General features: G+C 39.4%; 3 protein-coding genes and 1 pseudogene across 3 annotated transcripts in view; all 4 read left to right on the top strand.

Moving 5' to 3' along the window:
* Positions 1–16,734, top strand: part of LOC116050954 (zinc finger protein RFP-like) — a 38,403-nt gene extending 21,669 nt beyond the window's left edge. The window contains exon 2 of the mRNA XM_031301180.2: positions 16,481–16,734. The gene's annotated coding sequence lies outside the window, so the exon portion shown is untranslated. The remainder of the gene's footprint in view (positions 1–16,480) is intronic.
* LOC118494928 (E3 ubiquitin-protein ligase TRIM39-like) overlaps positions 1–19,928 on the top strand; it is a 214,681-nt gene that overhangs the window by 21,326 nt on the left and 173,427 nt on the right. The gene's annotated exons all lie outside the window — the stretch shown is intronic.
* On the top strand, positions 6,280–7,144 carry LOC118494896. Its single transcript, XM_036000588.1, has 2 exons — positions 6,280–6,360; positions 6,453–7,144. The coding sequence occupies exons 1-2, from the start codon at positions 6,286–6,288 to the stop codon at positions 7,110–7,112; spliced, it is 735 nt and encodes a 244-aa protein (XP_035856481.1). The 5' UTR covers positions 6,280–6,285; the 3' UTR covers positions 7,113–7,144.
* LOC116050934 lies at positions 14,798–16,734 on the top strand (annotated as a pseudogene).

Raw genomic sequence — 19,928 nt, 5'->3', positions numbered from 1 at the left:
AACATCTGTTTTGAAAGTTAATACACCAACCATGGTGTATTACATGTGATAATGTGAGAACTGATACTTTCCGTATTGCTATTTAACAACAACCTGGTGAAATATTAACATAAGTCTGTCACATCATATGGATACAACTAAACTTAGCACAAAAAGTAAGGAAATTTGTGTTTGGTAGATTATTTCACTGTGGTAACAATGCTTTTTGGCAATAAATCTTATACCGTTGGAAAGCCTGTTTAGTTCCCTTTCAAATGGTGCCCCATTTGTAAGGAACATGCATTTGTGGGATGAGCAGCAGCGCTGAATATGTGGGTTGCGTCCATGAAAAATTTGCCAAATCTTCTCTGCCATTGCCAAACAGGTTATTTTGCTGTTGCTATTGACACTTGTTTTGAGGCTTGTCATCATTGGAGGCAATCTCAATGCAGAGAGATATAGAGATGAGATTCTGTAACCAGTGGCAATCCCATATGTCCACAGTCTGGGACCGAACTCTATCCTCCAAGATGACAATGCTCGCCCCTACAGGGCGGGGTTTATCAGAGACTACCTCCAGAATGTGGGAGTGGAGAGGATGGGATGGTCTACCAGCAGTCCTGACCTCAACCCCATTGAACACTTGTGGGATCAGCTTGGGCGTGCTGTCGTGCCAGAGTGACCAACACGACCACGTTGGCTGACTTGCGACAAATGATGGTTGAAGAATGGGATGCCATCCCACAGCAGTGTGTGACCAGGCTGGTGACCAGCATGAGGAGGAGGAGCCAGGCTGTTGTGGCTGTGTATGGTTCTTCCTCACGCTACTGAGGCTCCTGTTTGGGAAATGAATACATTCTTCAATTGCCAATATGTCTTGTTTCTTCAAACTTCAATCATCCAATCCACCAAACACTAAACGAGTCATGGCTGTATATAGTTTGTTTGTTATCGTGATCAAAACCATTGATCTGAAGCTCAATGCTGATGCTGTCATGTAAATAGTTTTCTAATCAGCAATAAATATAACAATTTCTGATCAACCCAGATCAATTGCATGCTTAAAATAACATACCGGTTAAAGCCCCGCCCATTTCAAGATAACCTGACCCACTTCCGGGTTAAATCCCGTCCACTTCCGGGTTAGGCCCCGCCCAGTCCGAGTACAGATACTGATACAGATACAGTACAGATAATGCTGTACTCGCTCATCCCTAGTAGGCACAAAAACATGGTCTGAGCTTCCACAGTTTATTTTATTTTGCATCATCAGACACTCTGAGGTTGTCCTGAAAGTGGATCAGTGTCAGCAATCTCAGAAACTGATCTCGAGACATGACATCAGAAACTGCAGGGAGCTTTGTCTCCATCTCCCAATAGGCTCTAACACAGGACATTTGTACTAACCCCATATGAATGGACATGCCAGAACCTGCTCTCTCTCTTTGGTTGTGTTTACTGACTTGCCCGTTTTTAGTACATTGTACAGGTTTGTTTGTTCTGCAGTTTCCTGTAACATTTCATCAGTGACAAACTGTTTGAAATACATGTATGGTGTCCAGTCAAACCTGTCCTGTGTCTTCCTCAACACAAGGCAATGAAATCGACAGATGGAGCTTGATTTTGTATTTTTCTCCATCTTTATTCTTTCCTTTTTGCATTGCCCTTCACTGACTCCTTTCTGATTGTGTGCTGAGTTGTTGTTGGGACCTCAACTTCCATGCTTGTATGGGCTACACTTTCATCTTGATAGTCTTCCTCATCACTGCTATCTGAACTTCCATCATCATGCATGGCCTTAGGAGTCCATTCCTCCTCCTCATCTTCCTCATCTTTCCCTAACTGCTCCATGTCACTTGAATTGACATATATTATCATGCTGATGACATTTTCAATATACTTATTTTTTCTATCTTCTAAAAATCTAAAAATACACACATAACAAATTGGTCGATATAACATAGCGATTATGATTTCAGGGGGAATTGTTATTGTGAAAATACCCAAAATGTATTTTAAGATGGCATTTTAGTCATTATTTACATTAATTAAATCATCAAAATAGTGTGTGTTTGTATTGTGGTAGGCATGATGTAGATTACATTACAAAAATGTGACATGACAGCACCTTAAATACCTGCAGTATCACATTTGATGCACACATTTTTAACACGATTTAACTGTAGTATAAATAATGAATTGTTAAAGGTACAATATGTAACATTTCTGCATTAAAATGTCTAAAAACAACCATACCTATGTTATATATTTTTTTGAGTTGTGTTCTTACACTATCCCAAATGTTTCCACCAAATGACAAACCCGTCACATCACGTTTCATTTAGTCGCCCGTCAGTGGCGTCATATAACCTTTCACCGTCTAGTTACTCGTAACTTCCGTCCAAACACGGGCACCCAGATGATATGTTCAGGAGTAATTGTAAATCATACAATGTCACAGTAAAAAATACTTGTAACCGTAATACTGCTTTTTCTGCCACAAGGCATCATTTTGTGATTAACTACATGCCACTTTACAACACAGTAATACAACAGAAACCTTATTTATTGATACATATCAATATCAATCAAGCTTAACGTTACTACAATGTGTTGGTTGACAAGTAGCTAACGTTAATGCTAATGCTTCGTGGATAACATTATAGGGTTACAACATCGTTCAACATGCTCATAAAGTTATTTTTAGTATGATTGTTTTGACCACGGATAAAAGCAGCGCCGGGCTAACCCACGAATAAGTTCACTAGTAACGTTAACGTTAACTGTATAGATAGACGGCTAATCTAATGCTAATTTAGCCAGCTAGCTAGCACACCCTGGTCTGTCTGCCTCACTCCCCCCCGGCGCAAAGACACTTCATTCGGGATAAGTGCTGACAACACCCCCGGGACATACTGTATATAGCTAGTAAAAATCTCCTCCCTGCCGAATTTCTCCCCCCTTCACGTTTAGCTGTCTTTACAGTTAGCTAAATTAACCCGACAAAAGGTGGGTTAAGCACCAAAACGAATAGTTAAGATTACAGAAACATGAAGGGGGAGATCGTTCTGGGCAGGTTGGAGATGTTCTGCTGCTGTAATGCTGGCTAATGTTAGCTTGCTGGCTCACTAGCTAACTGGTCAGCTAGCTACCAATACAGATCAAATCAATAAAAACGTAATTATGTTGGGGACAATGCAGCTATTTTCTTAGAATGACATGAATAAATGTGAATAAACTTGAATGGGTGCACTCGTCCGTGAACAGATGCATTCTAACCAGCGATGTGTTTAACAATAAATACTACAACTCCCATAATTCCACGCAACTTCCCAACATCATCAAATGTCTGTGTTTACAGTCCATTGTTTTGGTTGAGAGACCCCTAGTTGCAGAAAGTTACATATTGTACGTTTAAGTAATTATGCATTGTTTCAATAAGGAAGATATTTATTTTGAAAAATGAGTAATAATATAAATGTTATCCTTACTGTAACTTCAGGAAAAGTAGCAACTTGTTTCCTGCCAAAAGTGTGTGGAGGATTTAATGACAGCAGCCATTTTGAAAAGCCTTTCCACTTCTTGCAGTGGAATGACAATCCACTAGAAGGCAGAATACATGTATCAGATCATATACAACAGGTGTTTAAGGAAATGATTGATCAAGTTGATAAGATAGAGGTTTCAGAAACTTGCGTAGCAAATATGATACAAATGGTATTATAATTCTGTTCAGAAATGATTACTAACAACACTTTCTTTGTAATTCATTCTTAATCCTGTTTTATAAAATGTCTATCTTTTTTTTACAATTGAAGTCTTTATTTATTTTTAACATTTTTAACAAAACAGAACCAAACACCCACAAAAAAAAAAAAAGACAGCTTCCAAACATATGATTAATTCACATTTGTATTTTGGGCCCATTATCAATAACCACTACAGACAGAAAAAAGATACAATAAAATCAAATTATAAAGTGCCTATACATGTAACACCACAAAAATAATAGACTAAACAAAAGAGAAGCGCACTAAAAAATAAAAAGAATCCATCAATCTCAGTCAAAAACCCATCCCCAAGATTTGTCAAATCCCTCCGTATCATCATTAATCCTGGCTAAGAATTTTTCATATGACACAATTTTCAGCATATTTTCTTTCCACCTGTTAAACTCTGGAGGAGATGGATCCTTCCACACACTGAGAATCACTCGGGCAGCTGTAATCACCCCCACCTTTATAACCACAAAATCATACTTCAAAACTCCCGGTAACACAGACTGATCCCCTAATAAGCACAATCTTGGTGACATGGGTATTGTCAAGCCAATCCACCTTCCTATATTGTCCACTACTCTTTGCCAAAAGGGGTAAACTGTCCCACATTCCCAAATAGCATGCAAAAATGTCCCTGGATCTGAGCTGCATTTCCAGCATATATTATTGGGCATAATTCCCATTCTGTGAAGTTTAGAAGGAGTGAAGTACCAGCTATGTATTAATTTGTACTGAGTAAATTTACCCCTGGCCTCTCTTATATATTTATTGGAGTGTGACAGAAATTTGCACCAATCTTCTTTACCAATGACACAACTCCGATCTCTCTGCCAGATGGTCCTCAAATTTTCACATATCTCTTTTTTTAAATTATTAAATAATTTGTAGAAAACAGCTGCTCTATGTGCTGAACCAGACAATTCTAAAAACTCCACCACTGCATTTGTGCTTTGAGTAAATTTTCCTTAGGTAATACAGTCCCTTATTTGTAAATATTTCCAAAAATTTGTTTTCCTAGTCAGACCATATTTTGGGTTATTTCAACAAAGGACATAAACACTCCCTCTGAATAAAGATCACTTATCCTGTGTATGCCTTTGACAAGCCATTCACTCCAATATACAGTTTTTTTTCCCAATCTGTGCAGCAGAGTTGTTCCACAACGAGGCATAAGGTTGTCTTAAATGAGATGTTCCACAAATCTTGTGTACCTCTACCCAGACAGCTTTAGAATACATGAGTACCGGGTTATGATGAAAGTCCTGTCCATTATTAGCTGATCCCTGTGAGAGAACATCCAAGGGAGTAAAAGGGCTCACCAGTTCCTGTTCAATCTTGATCCAGCTCAGTTCAGAGTCCAACCCTGACCAGTCTTGACATTTCAAATGCTAAATTATACAGTTTCACATTTGGAAGAGCCATTCCCCCAATGTCTCTAAAGGCCCACACTTTCTTTATATTAACTCTTGGCTTCTTCTTGTTCCACAGAAAATCTTTACAGTTTTTGTCATTTGCTAAGACACACTAAATGAAACTGGGATCCGCTTTATCTTCATCATCACATTATTAGCACAGCAGAAGTCTTCTCTTGCAAATGTTTTAACACTTTTTCATTTGTTACACACATTTTTCACACCCTTTGTCAAAACAGTTACCACAGATCTCATTGAAAGACCCCGAACTCTATTGGATTCACTGTGGTGAACAAAAGGAAAACATCTATTCACAGCTGATAGAAAGTACTTGCATAATTAGAAAACTCTATGCACCTGTGTGAAACTCATTTGCACAACTCTTCAATCAGCAATCAGTCCTCATCCATCTATAAAAGATGCCACCTCTGTGTTGCTATTTGCAAGCATGGATCAAAGAGGCCATAGAGTAAGAGGCCATGACAGAGGGGCCAGAGGAAGAGGAGCCAGAGGAGCCAGAGGAAGAGGAGCCCGTATGCGTGGTGGAGGAGCTGCAGCAGCAAGAGGACAAAATCGAGCTCAAGTTTCAAATGAAATTCGGGCAACAATTATTGACCATGTCATCAATCATGGCTTGTCCTTTAGAGAGGCTGGACAAAGGGTCCAGCCCATTCTGACTCGGAGCACTGTGGCATCTATTGTCAGGCTTTTTCAGAATGAGAACAGGTAATTCACAGTGTTACTGTAATGTATACCACTGTGTATTTCAGCTTTACTGTATTGCCCTGTTAGCAGAACAAACTGTGTCTACAGTAATGCAGATGTTTTATCAATCCCATTTATGTGACTGTCATACAGTAATGTCAATTTTGACATGCTTTTTGCTTTTACTTTATAGGATCCACACATTACCACACACTGGTGGCAGAGGAAAGATATTTAGTATTGAACAGGAGTCTGCCATTGTAGATATGGTAGATATGGTAGTGGCAAACAATGCAATCAGACTGCGTGAAATCCAGGCAGCAGTAATTGCAGATCAGGGAGCATTTAGAAATATAAACAGTGTGAGTTTGGCAACTATAGATCGAGTCCTTAAACGCCACCATGTCAGAATGAAGCAGCTGTACCGAGTTCCATTTCAAAGAAACTCTGACATCGTAAAGGAGGCACGATTCCAGTATGTGCAGGTACAGATTTTGTTATTGTAATACCTTGTTTACCATAGTTACATGCGACTGGAATACTGTAATTTGCTTTATGAATTTGTACTTTTTCTTAGAGAATAATGGAGCTTGAAGCTGAGGGGGCACATCACAAATTAATTTTTGTGGATGAAGCCGGCTTCAACCTCTGTAAAGTGAGGAGACGCGGGAGGAACCTCATTGGGCAGAGGGCCACTGTCACAGTGCCAGGTCAGAGGGGTGCCAATCTCACCATGTGTGCTGCCATCTCCAATGATGGGGTCCTTTGCCACATACCAACCATTGGCCCATACAATACAGAACGCCTCATCACATTTCTTGATTCATTGAAAGAAATACTGATTCCACCCGAAGAGAGAGGGCTGTTGAGGCCTGGCATGACTCTGTATGTCATAATTTGGGACAATGTGGCTTTCCATCACTCTCGCCTTGTGAACGAATGGTTTGCAGCACAGCCTCGTATTATGATGCACTTCCTTCCTGCATACTCCCCTTTTCTGAACCCAATCGAGGAGTTCTTCTCTGCTTGGAGGTGGAAGGTGTATGATCACCGGCCATATGAGCAGATGCCCCTCCTGGAGGCAATGAATGCTGGTTGCCTGGCAATAGGTGCAGAGGACTGCCAGGGATGGATGCGCCACGCAAGGAGGTATTTCCCTCGGTGCATTGCAAGGGAAAACATTCAATGCGATGTTGATGAGAACCTGTGGCATAATCGTCAAGAACGAATGGACTAAATGTGAAAGATAAAATATATCTTTTCTTATTTCTTTTTTTTAAAGGTGTTTCCTTTGGTAGCTTTTTTTTTTTTTTTTTTCAGTATCCATTTGAGTTTGTAAAGTGTCATATTTCATATTGATGGCTGTATTTTGTATTTTGTTGTCCATTGTGTAATGATTGATTGAAAGAATAAATTAATTTGACCACAAGTTGAGGTGTTTGATGGAAATATTTGCTTATGTTGCATGCTTTTAATGTTTTGTGAGTGTTAGAGCATTTTGCTAACAAAATGAGTCATTTTGGCCATTGAGCTTCAGTTTTATCCTGTGTGTTAACTGTTTTGAAAATGTGATGTCAGAGTGAGCAAATGTGTTTAAGCAGTTGAGAAAAACTGTAATTATCTTCTCAAATTGACTAAATATATGTAAAGGATAACATGTCTATCTTTGATTACAATGCTGTTGTGCCATTTGGCAAATGCTATGTAAGAATATTAATGTTGCCATGTTGGTTTTGTACAAAAAAAGTGTGTGTGTGTGTGTGTGGAGCCTGATCTCACAGAATTCCGTGAAATGATCATGAACTGTTAACACCGCATTATGTGGGGTTGGCACGGAATGTGTGAAAATTCCGTGTGGCCACCACGGAAAACAATGCCAATGTGAAGTCAATGAGAAGATGACGTAGCATTAGGAGCGACTACGGTAGCGAGTAGTATGAAAGCCTGAAACTCAGCGTAGGGAGGTTGGATGGGTCAAACACAGGACTTTCACCCAGGAGACCGGGGATCGTGTCCCGCGTGTCACGTTTCCTGAACCCAACCATCCCATCCTTCTTCTCCTAAACCAAACATAATCGTCCCATTGTTCTTTTCCTAAACCCAACCGTCCCGTTGTTGTCCCGCATGTCATGGAAACGAAAGCCCACCCACGACCTTTTCCTTAACTTAAGGGGCCATGTTCATTTCATGGAATTCTTTCGTGGGCCCATCACGGATTATTTTGCAATTCTGTGAAACTGCCACAGATTTTGAATTAAGGGGCCGTGTTCATTTTGCGGAATTCTGTGAGATCAGGTTGCTGTGTGTGTGTGTGTGTGTCTGTGTGTGTCTCTGTGTGTGTGTGTGTCTGTGTGTGTGTGTGTGTGTGTGTATCTGTGTGTGTGTGTGTGTGTGTGTGTGTGTGTGTATCTCTGTCTGTGTGTGTCTGTGTGTGTCTCTGTGTGTGTGTGTGTGTGTGTCTGTGTGTGTCTCTGTGTGTGTGTGTGTGTGTGTGTGTGTGTGTGTGTGTGTGTATCTGTGTGTGTGTGTGTGTGTGTGTGTGTGTATCTCTGTCTGTGTGTGTCTGTGTGTGTGTGTGTGTGTGTGTGTGTGTGTCTGTGTGTGTGTGTGTGTGTGTGTGTGTGTGTGTGTGTGTTCAGCTTGTTTTTCTGGATCCAAACTTCTTCCTTAAACTCCTGCCAGCATCAACATTAGAAACCGTGCGTGTGTGTGTGTGTGTATATATATATGTGTGTGTGTGTGTGTGTATATATGTGTGTGTGTGTGTGTGTGTGTGTGTGTGTGTTCAGCTTGTTTTTCTGGATCCAAACTTCTTCTTTAAACTCCTGCCAGCATCACTGTCATTCTTTTGCAGGAATGGTTTCCAGAGAACTGATAAAAACACTTCATTAGAAACCGTGTGTGTGTGTGTGTGTGTGTGTGTGTGTGTGTGTGTGTGTGTATATGTGTGTGTGTGTGTGTGTGTGTGTGTGTGTGTATATGTGTGTGTGTGTGTGTGTGTGTGTGTATATGTGTGTGTGTGTGTGTGTGTGTGTGTATATGTGTGTGTGTGTGTGTGTGTGTGTGTGTGTGTGTGTGTGTCTGTGTCAGTTGATTCAGATTCCCCACTTTTCGGACTCATTCATTCTCCTTTAGCTGCTTCTTCATCCAAATTGAAGCCATCAATCCCATTTAGCATCATCTTAAAATTAACTACAAATATTGAATCATTATATTCCAAATCTTTTCAAACATTTTGGGTATTATGCAACTTTTCCAAGACATTCATGCTAATTAAACCCATTCCCACTTTTTCAACTATTCTCACTACTTCACCTTCTACTTACAAAAATCAAGCCACCAATCCAGTGTAGCATCAGCGTTTCAACATACAGCATTCACACCACCATTTCTTTCAAAAAACTGCAATTTCTTCAGAAATTGCATTCTCTAGTTGCTTTTAATATGCTTGTTTTATGTGTTGGTTTTATTGCTTATCTGTTATTAATGTGCTATATGTGCTGGTTTTACTGTAAAGTGTCTTTGAGTACCATGTAAAGCGCTATATAAATAAAATGTATTATTATTATTATGAGCGGCGGTGAAGAGGCAGAGCAACACTGGACAGACAACATTCCTACTTCAGTTTCCTTTGAATTAAACTCGAGGTGTGTACATGTTGTTCCGAGTTCAGAATGTTCCTACCACATTACATAATTAACCTGAAAACTGTCCAATCAGAGCGCTGACTGGCAGCCCTACAGGTGTGACTGGGTCCTGCTCACACGTCATATGACAGTTCTAGATATAAAGGTGGTAGGATGAGTCAGATGAACACAGACAGCAGCAGCATCTGTCAGTGTCTGCTGATGAAGGTACCACGTCTCTTTGACCTCATCTGAACGGGACTTTAACAGCGGAGCAGCCTGACAGGTAACATTACACACCTTTGATGAAGAAACTCAGCTATCATTTGTGATATTTTGGGGCTACATAATATACTTTAATATGAGAGCAGTGATACATTCTTTCAGCACTATTGTAAACTGTTTGTAGATCTGAAGTAACTCAGTAATTATTCTATGTTTGTAGATCTGAAGTAACTCAGTAATTATTCTATGAAGTATGACGTTTTGGCCGAAATGAGCCTTCTTATGTTCAGTTGAGTCAGATTTAATCATCACCAGGAAACAAGTTAGATTTTAATCTCTGCTGACTACACTTTCATTTATTTATTTAATTATTTGACAGGGACAATGCAAACAGACATAGTGTCAAAAACAAAGCTTGTCACTGAAGTGCTGCATAAAAAGTTTATAGCAAATGCTAATTTTCAACTCCAGTCCCTGGTTGGGCTTTTAAACAAAATAAAATTTACATACTTAGCTATTTCAATTAAAAAAAATCAAAACATGATATATAAACAACTCCAGTCCTAATAAATATAATAATAAACATAGTATAAAAAACATGCATATCAAATACAATTCTGACCTACTTACAATAATTAAAAATGAGTACACTTTTGGTTTGTTTTTAACCAGTTTTTGAGCCTGAAGGTAAACACTTTAAAGTCAGTTACAGTCTTGATGTCAGATGGTAATGAGTTCCAAAGTTTAGCGCTCTTCACAGAGAAGGTCGTCTGACCTGAGCTGGGCCTGCTGGTTTTGCAGCCATGATTTGTGGAACTTCTAGTGACTCTAGTGCTGCTCAGTCTCTCAACAAATGAACTTAGTGGCTTAGGTGCTAAATGATTAATGCACTTATGAATTAATTTAAGAAAGCAAAAATTGCTAAAGCTCTCAAAATTCATTAAATTATATTTCTTAATGATGGTACAATGATGGTAACGTATTGTTTTTTATCCATGATTTTTATAGCTCTGTTTTATACAGAACCTATGCATTTGGTTGCAGTGGGAGCGGCTTGTGCCCGTGCTGTCATGCAGTACAATATATGAGTAAAAATCATAGCATGCATGTATAGTAGGGCTGCCTGTTTTGGAATGTAGTTTCTGATTAGTTTGAAACAGTTGCGATTACTTTGTAATGTAATGTAAACCACAACACTGCCTCATTTGAGAAATTAAAATTTAACATTTTAGATAAAAGCAAACTATGATTGACCATATCGAATGCCTTTTTGAGATCAATAAATACAGCTCCCACCACATTACCCTTGTCCAGGGACTTTTTTACATTTTCAATTAAACAGCAGTTTGCTGTTTCAGTTGAATAACCTGGTCTAAACCCAAACTGGTGTGGATGGAGTAGCTGTCTGTCATACAATTGCGCTACTACAACTTTTTCAATCATTTTAGATAAAACTGGTAAAATTGATATAGGGCGGTAGTTATTCATTGAGTCTAGGCTACCACTTTTGTACACAGGGATGATTATTCCTTTTTTCCATGCACTGGGAAATGTACTGGTTCTTATGGATAGATTAACAAGATGGGTCAATGGTTTGACAAGAACATCCTTATACTTTTTAAGAAAACAACTATTCATCCTAAAAATGTAATCAGACTTGGAATTTGATAGTTTAGTGATTATTTCTGCAACTTTTGTATCCGACACCTCTTTAATATAAAAGGAATCTGTTGCAGTGACTCTCAGCGAATGATTAAGAGGATTCACAGGCTGGAATTCCTTTGTTAATTCTTTAACAGATTGTGCCACTATGGCTGATGGATTCAATTCATACTTTGTACAATCTGTTATAATATTGCCATTGATGTTAAGTTCTGTAATCTTTTTGTGTTTCTTTGATTTATTAGTCAGATTATTTAAATGCCTCCAAAGTGAATTATTGTTACCTTTAGCACTCTCAATTAGATGAGTGTAATATGTCACTTTGGCTTTCCGCAGCTCGCTTACGACTTTATTCCTTAAACTTCTATAAATCAGGAGATCGGTATTAAGTTTAGATTTTAAAAATGTTTTCAAAGCTAAATCTCGCTTTTTCATGAGTTTTCGTATTTCATTAGTTATCCAGGGAACCGTAGAATCTTTTTGTTTAGATTTTATTTGCTTTGTAAATTTTTCCATCAGACTTGTAATAGATGTAGTCATGGAGTTACAACACTCCTCTACATCATCTAGTGTCATAATTTGTTCCCAGTTTATGCTTTTAAGTTCTCTTTCAAATTGCAGAATTTTACCTTTCGGTAGAATGAATTGTATTTTTTCATAATCAGGTTTACCAAAGTACTGCAGGCGCTTCTTCGTCAATTTCCTGACAGTCAAAGTCATGTTGTGGTCCGAGAGTCCAGTAATCAAATTATAAGTCCTTGTTATTCGTTCTGGTCTGTTAGTAAATACCAAGTCAATGAGAGTCTTAGTCTGCCTTCTTATCCTTGTGGGTCCTACAATCATTTGTCGATAGTTACATTTTGTCATATATGCTTTGAGTTTTTGTTTACAGTTTTTGTCAGACCAGTTAATATTGTAGTCACCATACCATATTGTCTCTCTATAAGAGTCCAGTTGTTTAACTATAACATTTAATTCATCATAGAACTTAACATTATGAGAAGGTGGATTATAAAGGACAGAAATATTAAAATTCATAGAAGGCGATAGGGTTACATTTAGGGCTAGACATTCCAGGGTGGTGTTCAGTTCAATTAATTGACATTTAAATGTGTCTTTGATGTATATTAATACTCCTCCCCCTTTGCCTGTCATTCTGTCCTTTCTAAAGCACTGATACCCAGCAATGTCAATCATATTAGTTGGAATGTTACTATGGAGCCACGATTCTGTTAAACAGAGGTAATCCAAGTTTGAGTCCAGGAGAAGTGCAGAGATCTGATCATGTTTGGGGATAAGTATAAGATTGATTTGGTGCGAAGCCAGAGAGTTGTAGATCTGTCTTGGTTTTGATTTGTGGACACACGTTCCCAAAAAGATTACAGATATTAATTGTTATTATGATTATCAACAACAGAGCAGTCTTTTACTACTGACATCCAGAGGTTTCAGCTTGTCTCCGTCAGTTAATGGAGCTGAGTAATCCTAATTTGAGCAAAGAGGGCGTGGCTTGGGTGGAGCTGAGGTGTGATAGGCTGGGACAGTTTGTGGTGTTTTGGTTTGGCAGGACTGCCACATAAATAACTTCAGTCAAGAATCTGTTAAAATGACGGAGGGCTGTCACAGTCAAGATCAGATGCTCCTGCCATTGTGCCCTCAGGCCTCTCCAGCTAATGACTCTGTCTGTTCAATGTCTTTTCATTAGACAAGCTTAGTTCTCTAATCAAATTTAAACCTAATCTAGTGAGACTTCACCAGATAGACAATAGAAGATAGATACCTGTGGGGGGGGGGGCAAACTTACGGGAGAGTGCTCCACTCATTCCAATCAGATGTGTTAAGCTTAAAGTTGTAGTTTCATGATGATGTTATCTTTCTTGTACATTATAGTAGTGTTTGGTGTCATGCTGCTAGCAAGGCTAAAACAACAAGACAGCCTTTATTTCAAGAACTAAAAGCTGGTTGAACAAAAGCTAACAGAATATATGACAGACTTCAGCTCTTCATGTGTGGTTTTCATTCATTAGCATGCTGCTTTAACATTTAATTTCCATTTCTAACCCTTTAACATCGAGGACTGGGCGATATATCAACTTTTACATTCATATTGATATTAATTTAAACAGGATATGGGATGAGGACATTCTGTTTATATCAATATAGTTTGATGTTGTTAAATGACCCATTTGAAGGGGTGTGTTAAAGACTGACATGACACCGTCATAAGTATGACACCTATCATGAACATGAAGTGATGAGTCTTTTATAATAGCGTAACGTCCGTTACATTCAAGCCATTGCTAAATGAGTTGATACGAAGCCAAATAAAGGGATGGTTCAGAGTAATTTCACCCTAGGGTCCTTTGCACCATGACCTCGAGCCAAACACCCATCCAGAAGCTTTTTTCCTTTGGTTGAACATTGGGCGAGTAAGCGCTATCAGACAAATGGCTAAGTGAAGGCGCTAATGGAACTAAAGGTGTATCTCGTAAATTACCCCACTAATAATGCCCAGAATGGTACCAAACTTCTACAGAAGTACAAATCGGTTCTGTACTCATAAAACGAGGCATTGGAAAGTTTGTAAGTACACCAGGAGTTTATTTAAATAACACTTGCCTGATGGCTTCTACTCTCTGCTGCTACCACTACTGCTGCATAGTTGTAGCTCCTCATCCATGTATTCAGGCTCGAATCGTACGGGCAACCTTCGAAATTGAGCCACTCATCGTCGCTTTCGATGCTAACCTCAAACTCTGTGATTTCGTTGATCTCTTCTGCTGTTCTCTCGCTTCTTGCTCCTACTTCACTACTTTACCAGTAGTCTCTTCCGGCAATAGATGTCGTGCTCTGTGTGGGATCTCACATGATCACATGATTACCTGGTGTTGTGAGATCCGGCACAGAGCATGACATCTATTGCCGGAAGAGATGTTTGTGTTTTGACAACTTGGCATTAGGCTACCCTGTCATAAATATGCCATGGCAGGTCCAATTATCAAACTTAGAGAAACAGTTCAGCTTTATGTGTTGACATCACATTTTTTTAAAGGGGAGAGAGAGGGGGAATGACATGCAGCAAAGGGCCGCAGGTCGGAGTCGAACCGGCGGCCGCTGCGTCGAGGAGTAAACCTCTATATATGGGCGCCTGCTCTACCAGGTGAGCTACCCAGGTGCCCATGAAGTGTTTCTTTTTTTTTTTACATTGGCAGTCATGAGACCATTGTAATTGTGTCATAAATATTTTTCCTTGACCTCAAGTAAAGTGGAACAGTTTGGACCTGTCATGAAGTTATAAGACCAGTTTGGCAAGAGTGAACTTAGTGTCAAGGTTATTGAGAGTTTTGGACAGATATCGTTACTTGTTGCTAAAGTAATCGTAGGCTGTTGGCTAAGAAAGATTTTTAATATGTTTTTCTAATTATTCACACCATGTGTAGATATGGCTGCTGCAAACTATCTGCAATCTGAAGATCAGTTTCTGTGCTCCATCTGTCTGGATGTGTTCACGGATCCTGTCAGCACACCATGTGGTCACAACTTCTGCAAGAACTGCATGACTGAACACTGGAATACTAGTGACAGGTGCTTTTGTCCCATCTGTAAGGAGGGTTTTACCACAAGACCTGATTTGAAGGTCAACACTTTCATCTCTGAGATGGTTGCTCAGTTCAGACAGTCAGCTCAACAGAAAGCCAGCAGCAGCAGCTCAGAGCAACAAGTGTCCAAACCAGGAGAAGTTCCCTGTGATGTCTGTACTGGAACCAAACTGAAGGCCCTGAAGTCCTGCCTGGTGTGTCTGGTCTCCTACTGTGAGACTCACCTGGAGCCTCATCTGACCATGTCAGGTCTGAAAAGACATCAGCTGATCGACCCTGTGGAGAACCTGGAAGGCAGGATGTGTACGGAGCACGATAAACCTCTGGAGCTGTTCTGTAAGACCGACCAGACATGTGTCTGCATGCTCTGCACTGTTTTAGACCATAAGATGCATGATGTTGTTCCTCTGACAGAAGAATATGAAAGAAAGAAGGCAGAGGCTGAAATTCAGCAGGTGATCCAGAAGAGACGACTGAAGATTCAGGAGATCAAACACTCAGTCGACCTCAGTGAGGAAGATGCAGACAGAGAGATAGCAGAAGGTGTTCAGGTCTTCACTTCTCTGAAGGAGTCTGTTGAGAGAGGCCTGAATGAGCTCATCAACACGATCAAAGAGAAGCAGAAAACAACAGAAAAACAGGCCGAAGCTTTCATCAAAGAGCTGGAACAGGAAATCTCTGAGCTGATGAAGAGGAGCACTGAGGTGGAGCAGGTGTTACGCTTTGAAGACCACCTCCATCTTCTCCAGAGTGTCCAGTCCCTAAACATCCAACAACCTCCACCCACCAAGGACTGGACAGAGGTCAGCGTCCATCCATCATCATATGAGGGGACTGTGGTGAAAGCTGTGGTTCAGCTGGAGGAGACACTCAGTAAAGAGATGAAGAAGCTGCTTGAAGCCGAGCTGAAGAGGGTCCAGCAGTATGCAGTGGATGTGACTCTTGATCCTGATACAGCACATCCTGATCTCATCCTGTCTGATGATGGGAAACAAGTGAATGATAGTGATGTGAGGAAGAATCTCCCAGACAACCCAGAGAGATTTTCTAATTGTGCTAATGTTTTAGGAAAGCAGAGTTTCTCTTCAGGCAGATTTTACTTTGAGGTTCAAGTTAAAGGAAAGACTGAATGGGATTTAGGAGTGGTCAGAGAGTCGATCAACAGGAAGGGAAGCATCACACTGAGCCCTCAGAATGGCTACTGGACTATATGGTTGAGAAATGGAAATGAGTATGAAGCTAATGATGACCCTTCAGTCCGTCTCTCTCTGAAGTCTCCTCCTCAGAAGGTGGGGGTGTTTGTGGATTATGAGGAGGGTCTGGTCTCCTTTTATGACGTAGATGCTGCAGCTCTTATCTACTCCTTTACTGGCTGCTCCTTCACTGAGAAACTCTTCCCATACTTCAGTCCCTATCTGAATGAAGGTGGTAAAAACTCTGCCCCTCTGATCATCTCTCCTGTCAGAGTAAACTAATCACTGATCTCATTTCAAGTATTGATTTATTTTCAATAAAGGGAACAAATGTACATATTCATATATTTTACATCTTATTTTCTACAGAATCTGTTTCCTGTGGTGACTAATTTACACTTTATTCCATTTATTATCATATGGTTAAATGTGCAGCAATTCTTTGCAAATTGAATCAAACTTCATCTTGACATATTTGGTGTCTTTAGAAACTGATTTCTTCTGGAAGTTATAATAAATGTCTGTGGTTTTAACAGAGGTTTAAATAGATATCCTCCACATAACGTGTGTCATGATGCATCAAATTAATTTGTTGATTATTTAATCGGATACACATTTATTTGTATTTGATGTGTAGTCACAGAAAACATATTGCTGAACATTTCATTGTGTCATGAAGCGTCAGTTAAGAGTAAGGCCTATTACAAATAGATATCGTGCACATAACGTTTGTCATGATGCATCAAATTAATGTGTTGATTCTTTTTTTCTCATTTTAAATATCTAAAATTAAAGTTAAAGTGAAAATCTGATGGGACAATTAGGATCTAAGAGGTATATGGTGTAAATTGGTTGTCTGATGTTTTTATTTGTTATATTCCTCAATAATGAGACAGGAAAGAAAAAGTCTGAATTATTGTGGTATAATTGCAGAAATAAAGTCTGTTTGTTGAGACCAAGAATGTTAATGGTGTTATTCCTAAATCAGTTCTTCTGGTATCACTTTAAACTGCTGGTTCTGTTCTTTCTACCACAAAAGTTGTACCTTTTGCACTTATTATGAAATTGATCATTTAAAGCAGTGGTGTAGTCCTATGTATTGTAGTGGGTGTACTGTACTGTATATATCAAAAATATAATGGAAAGTATGCTGTTGCGTGTCATTGGGCATTTTTAAGTGGGTATATGGAAATCCTGGAGCTTTCTTAGTGGGTATACTGCGTATTACATAGACTACACCACTGATTTAAAGTGTTTAGACATAATGGTTAATAATCAAAACACTTATTGAGAAAGTGAATGTGATTTTTGACTTCTGGAACCACACTGTTGCTCTTATTTTGAAAGAGCCTGAAGCTGTTGAGCGGAGCAAAGTTGACGGTGTTTGTGATGCTGAGGAGAGAGCATCCTCCGCGGCAGGTCTCCACACAGGCAGGCCGTGTGTTTAGGTAGATGTGATGTCAGAAAGAAGATCTTTATTATTGTTATTACATGTGATTTTATCACCGTGAGTTTGAACCGTTTTCATCCTGAGCTCAGCGATGGTGGGTTTCTCCGAGAGTGGTGCAGTGTCGCCCGGACACAGCAGACACAGACAGGACAATTTTTTTTGCTTGAGTTAGTGATTTTTGTTTGATACTTGAGAAGTTTAGCTTGGAATTAAAGAAATAATCCCATATCTAAGGAGGGTTGCAGAAAATGTGTAAGGGTCATTCTAACTAATTTATTGACTTGAGCTTTTGAGACAGTTACCTACAGTTTTAACCCTAAGGCATTTTGATTTGAAGTGCCTCTACATTATCAAGACTTCTGCTGTGCCTCCGAGTGGCAGCTCATGGTAACTGGGGGGTAAGAGCAAGGCTAAATCAGCAGGGGATCATGGGAGTATTTCACCGTTGTGAATGTGAACCATCTAACCACTGCTCATTTTCTGGTGTTTAAGTTTCTTTATGTATCAATAGGTAATATTCCCAGCTGATTTTGCCCTCTCCTGTTGCTCGAGATCTGTCCTTAGCTCTTTTGTAAGTGGTCAGCATGTTACCCAGTTTCTTCCTTATTTGATCCAGTGTGAATGTGTATCCTCTTTCTGTGAAGGCATGTTCCAGTCTTTTGTAAAAGGCTGTTTTGTTGTTGTGATGTTTTGGTATTGTCTGGTCAGCTCCAGTAGCAGCAATGTAGTTCTGTGTGTGAATTCTGTAAAAACATTGCAACATTGTTAAAAGCCATTAATATTATATATAATATATATAATCCTTAGATTACAAACAAATTCACTCTACCTGTCTGGGATTCTGGCTGTGTATGGACCGGAGTGTGGGTGGGGGGGAACTATAGGCTGGGGAGTAGGAGTAGAAGTGGGGCCCTGGGTGAATAGAGGTTGAGGAGGGGGAAAGACAGGAGGTTGGGTCACAACCCTTGCTATTTGTGGGTTTACTGCAGAGAAAGAGAGCCAGAACATTGAAAAGAATTGTCTACATGCATCTTAATATTCATGTTTGGCATAGTAAAAACAGAATGTACCTTGATTGTTTTCTGCAGCTCTAACCTGCTCCAGTATGTCACTGGCATATCTGCTGTCTGAAAAAAACAGATCTCAATCATTTCAATAATTGCCACCCAAATGTATAATGGTATTAAGGTAACTGACTTTTCTTTTTTACTCACCAGTTGTCAGTCTTTCAGCTGTTTCTCTGCTCACTCTAAACATCACAGCACCTCACGGTGACGATGATTTTTCCCTCCACTGTTTGGGATCAAAACCAGGTTCTGCTGGTGCCTTTTATACCTACCTAATTGTCTGACAAGAACTCTCCACACACTTGCTCTACTGTGTGTGAACCCCATTATAATTGCCAACAGGTTGTTCCATCTCAGTAGTAATTGCGTAGTGTTTTAATGATTTTACTGACGATGTTGTTACTGCAATTGTCAAATAAACCAATACATTTATTAAAACTGAACTTTGACTCTGTGTGAGTAATTTGTCTTTTGTAGTTGTTACGTGATATGTGGCCAGGAAATAATGATTACTTTACACACATTTCACAGTATTAATCATCTTAATACACACATAAGATATGGTTTGTGTTTTTATTTTATTCTCACAAACCTAACAGATAGAAAAACAAACTTTGTATCAGTTAATTGATTATTCTGGTTAGTTTCAATGCCATCAAATTACTTTTTACAGTGGTCAAGAGAATCTGATATTTTAACCTGTGGGATTCTTGAACTAAAAATATTGCATTATAATTGACATATATATATTGCAATGCATTTTGTAATGGCTCATTTTGATCAGTGCTGAATCATCTTTATCATGATCAACCACACAGGATGAAACCTCTTAATGCACAACATGAGACTTATAGCCTATATATAAAATAATAATGTTTCATTATTTTAAATTACACAGAAAAAGAGTATTTTATAACATGTGGTGTTTGTTGTCAAAACCCAAAATCCGCCTGGGTCTTGCAGTCGGTGAAAAGCAACTGCGCTGCCTGTGTCTCAGAACTGCGGCCGCCTTGATCTCGTGAGGTTATCGTTGCCCCCATACGATGTACTCTACATGTTACTCCCATATCCCACAATGCAATGCGGTCGTGTTTTCCTGGAGGAAAGGAGGAAGGAGTCACCGTGAAAACTGAAAAGGAAAAATGGAGCTGGCTTTGGTTTCTAAACAGTGGAAATGTACCATACAACATATATAATATACAACATTTTACTATTCTTCTGAGTGCTCACT

This window comes from Sander lucioperca, chromosome 4 (assembly GCF_008315115.2).
Source record: "Sander lucioperca isolate FBNREF2018 chromosome 4, SLUC_FBN_1.2, whole genome shotgun sequence".
Classification (NCBI taxonomy): domain Eukaryota; kingdom Metazoa; phylum Chordata; class Actinopteri; order Perciformes; family Percidae; genus Sander; species Sander lucioperca.
Note: the sequence above shows the minus strand (reverse complement) of the source record. Positions and strands in the feature narration are given on the sequence as shown.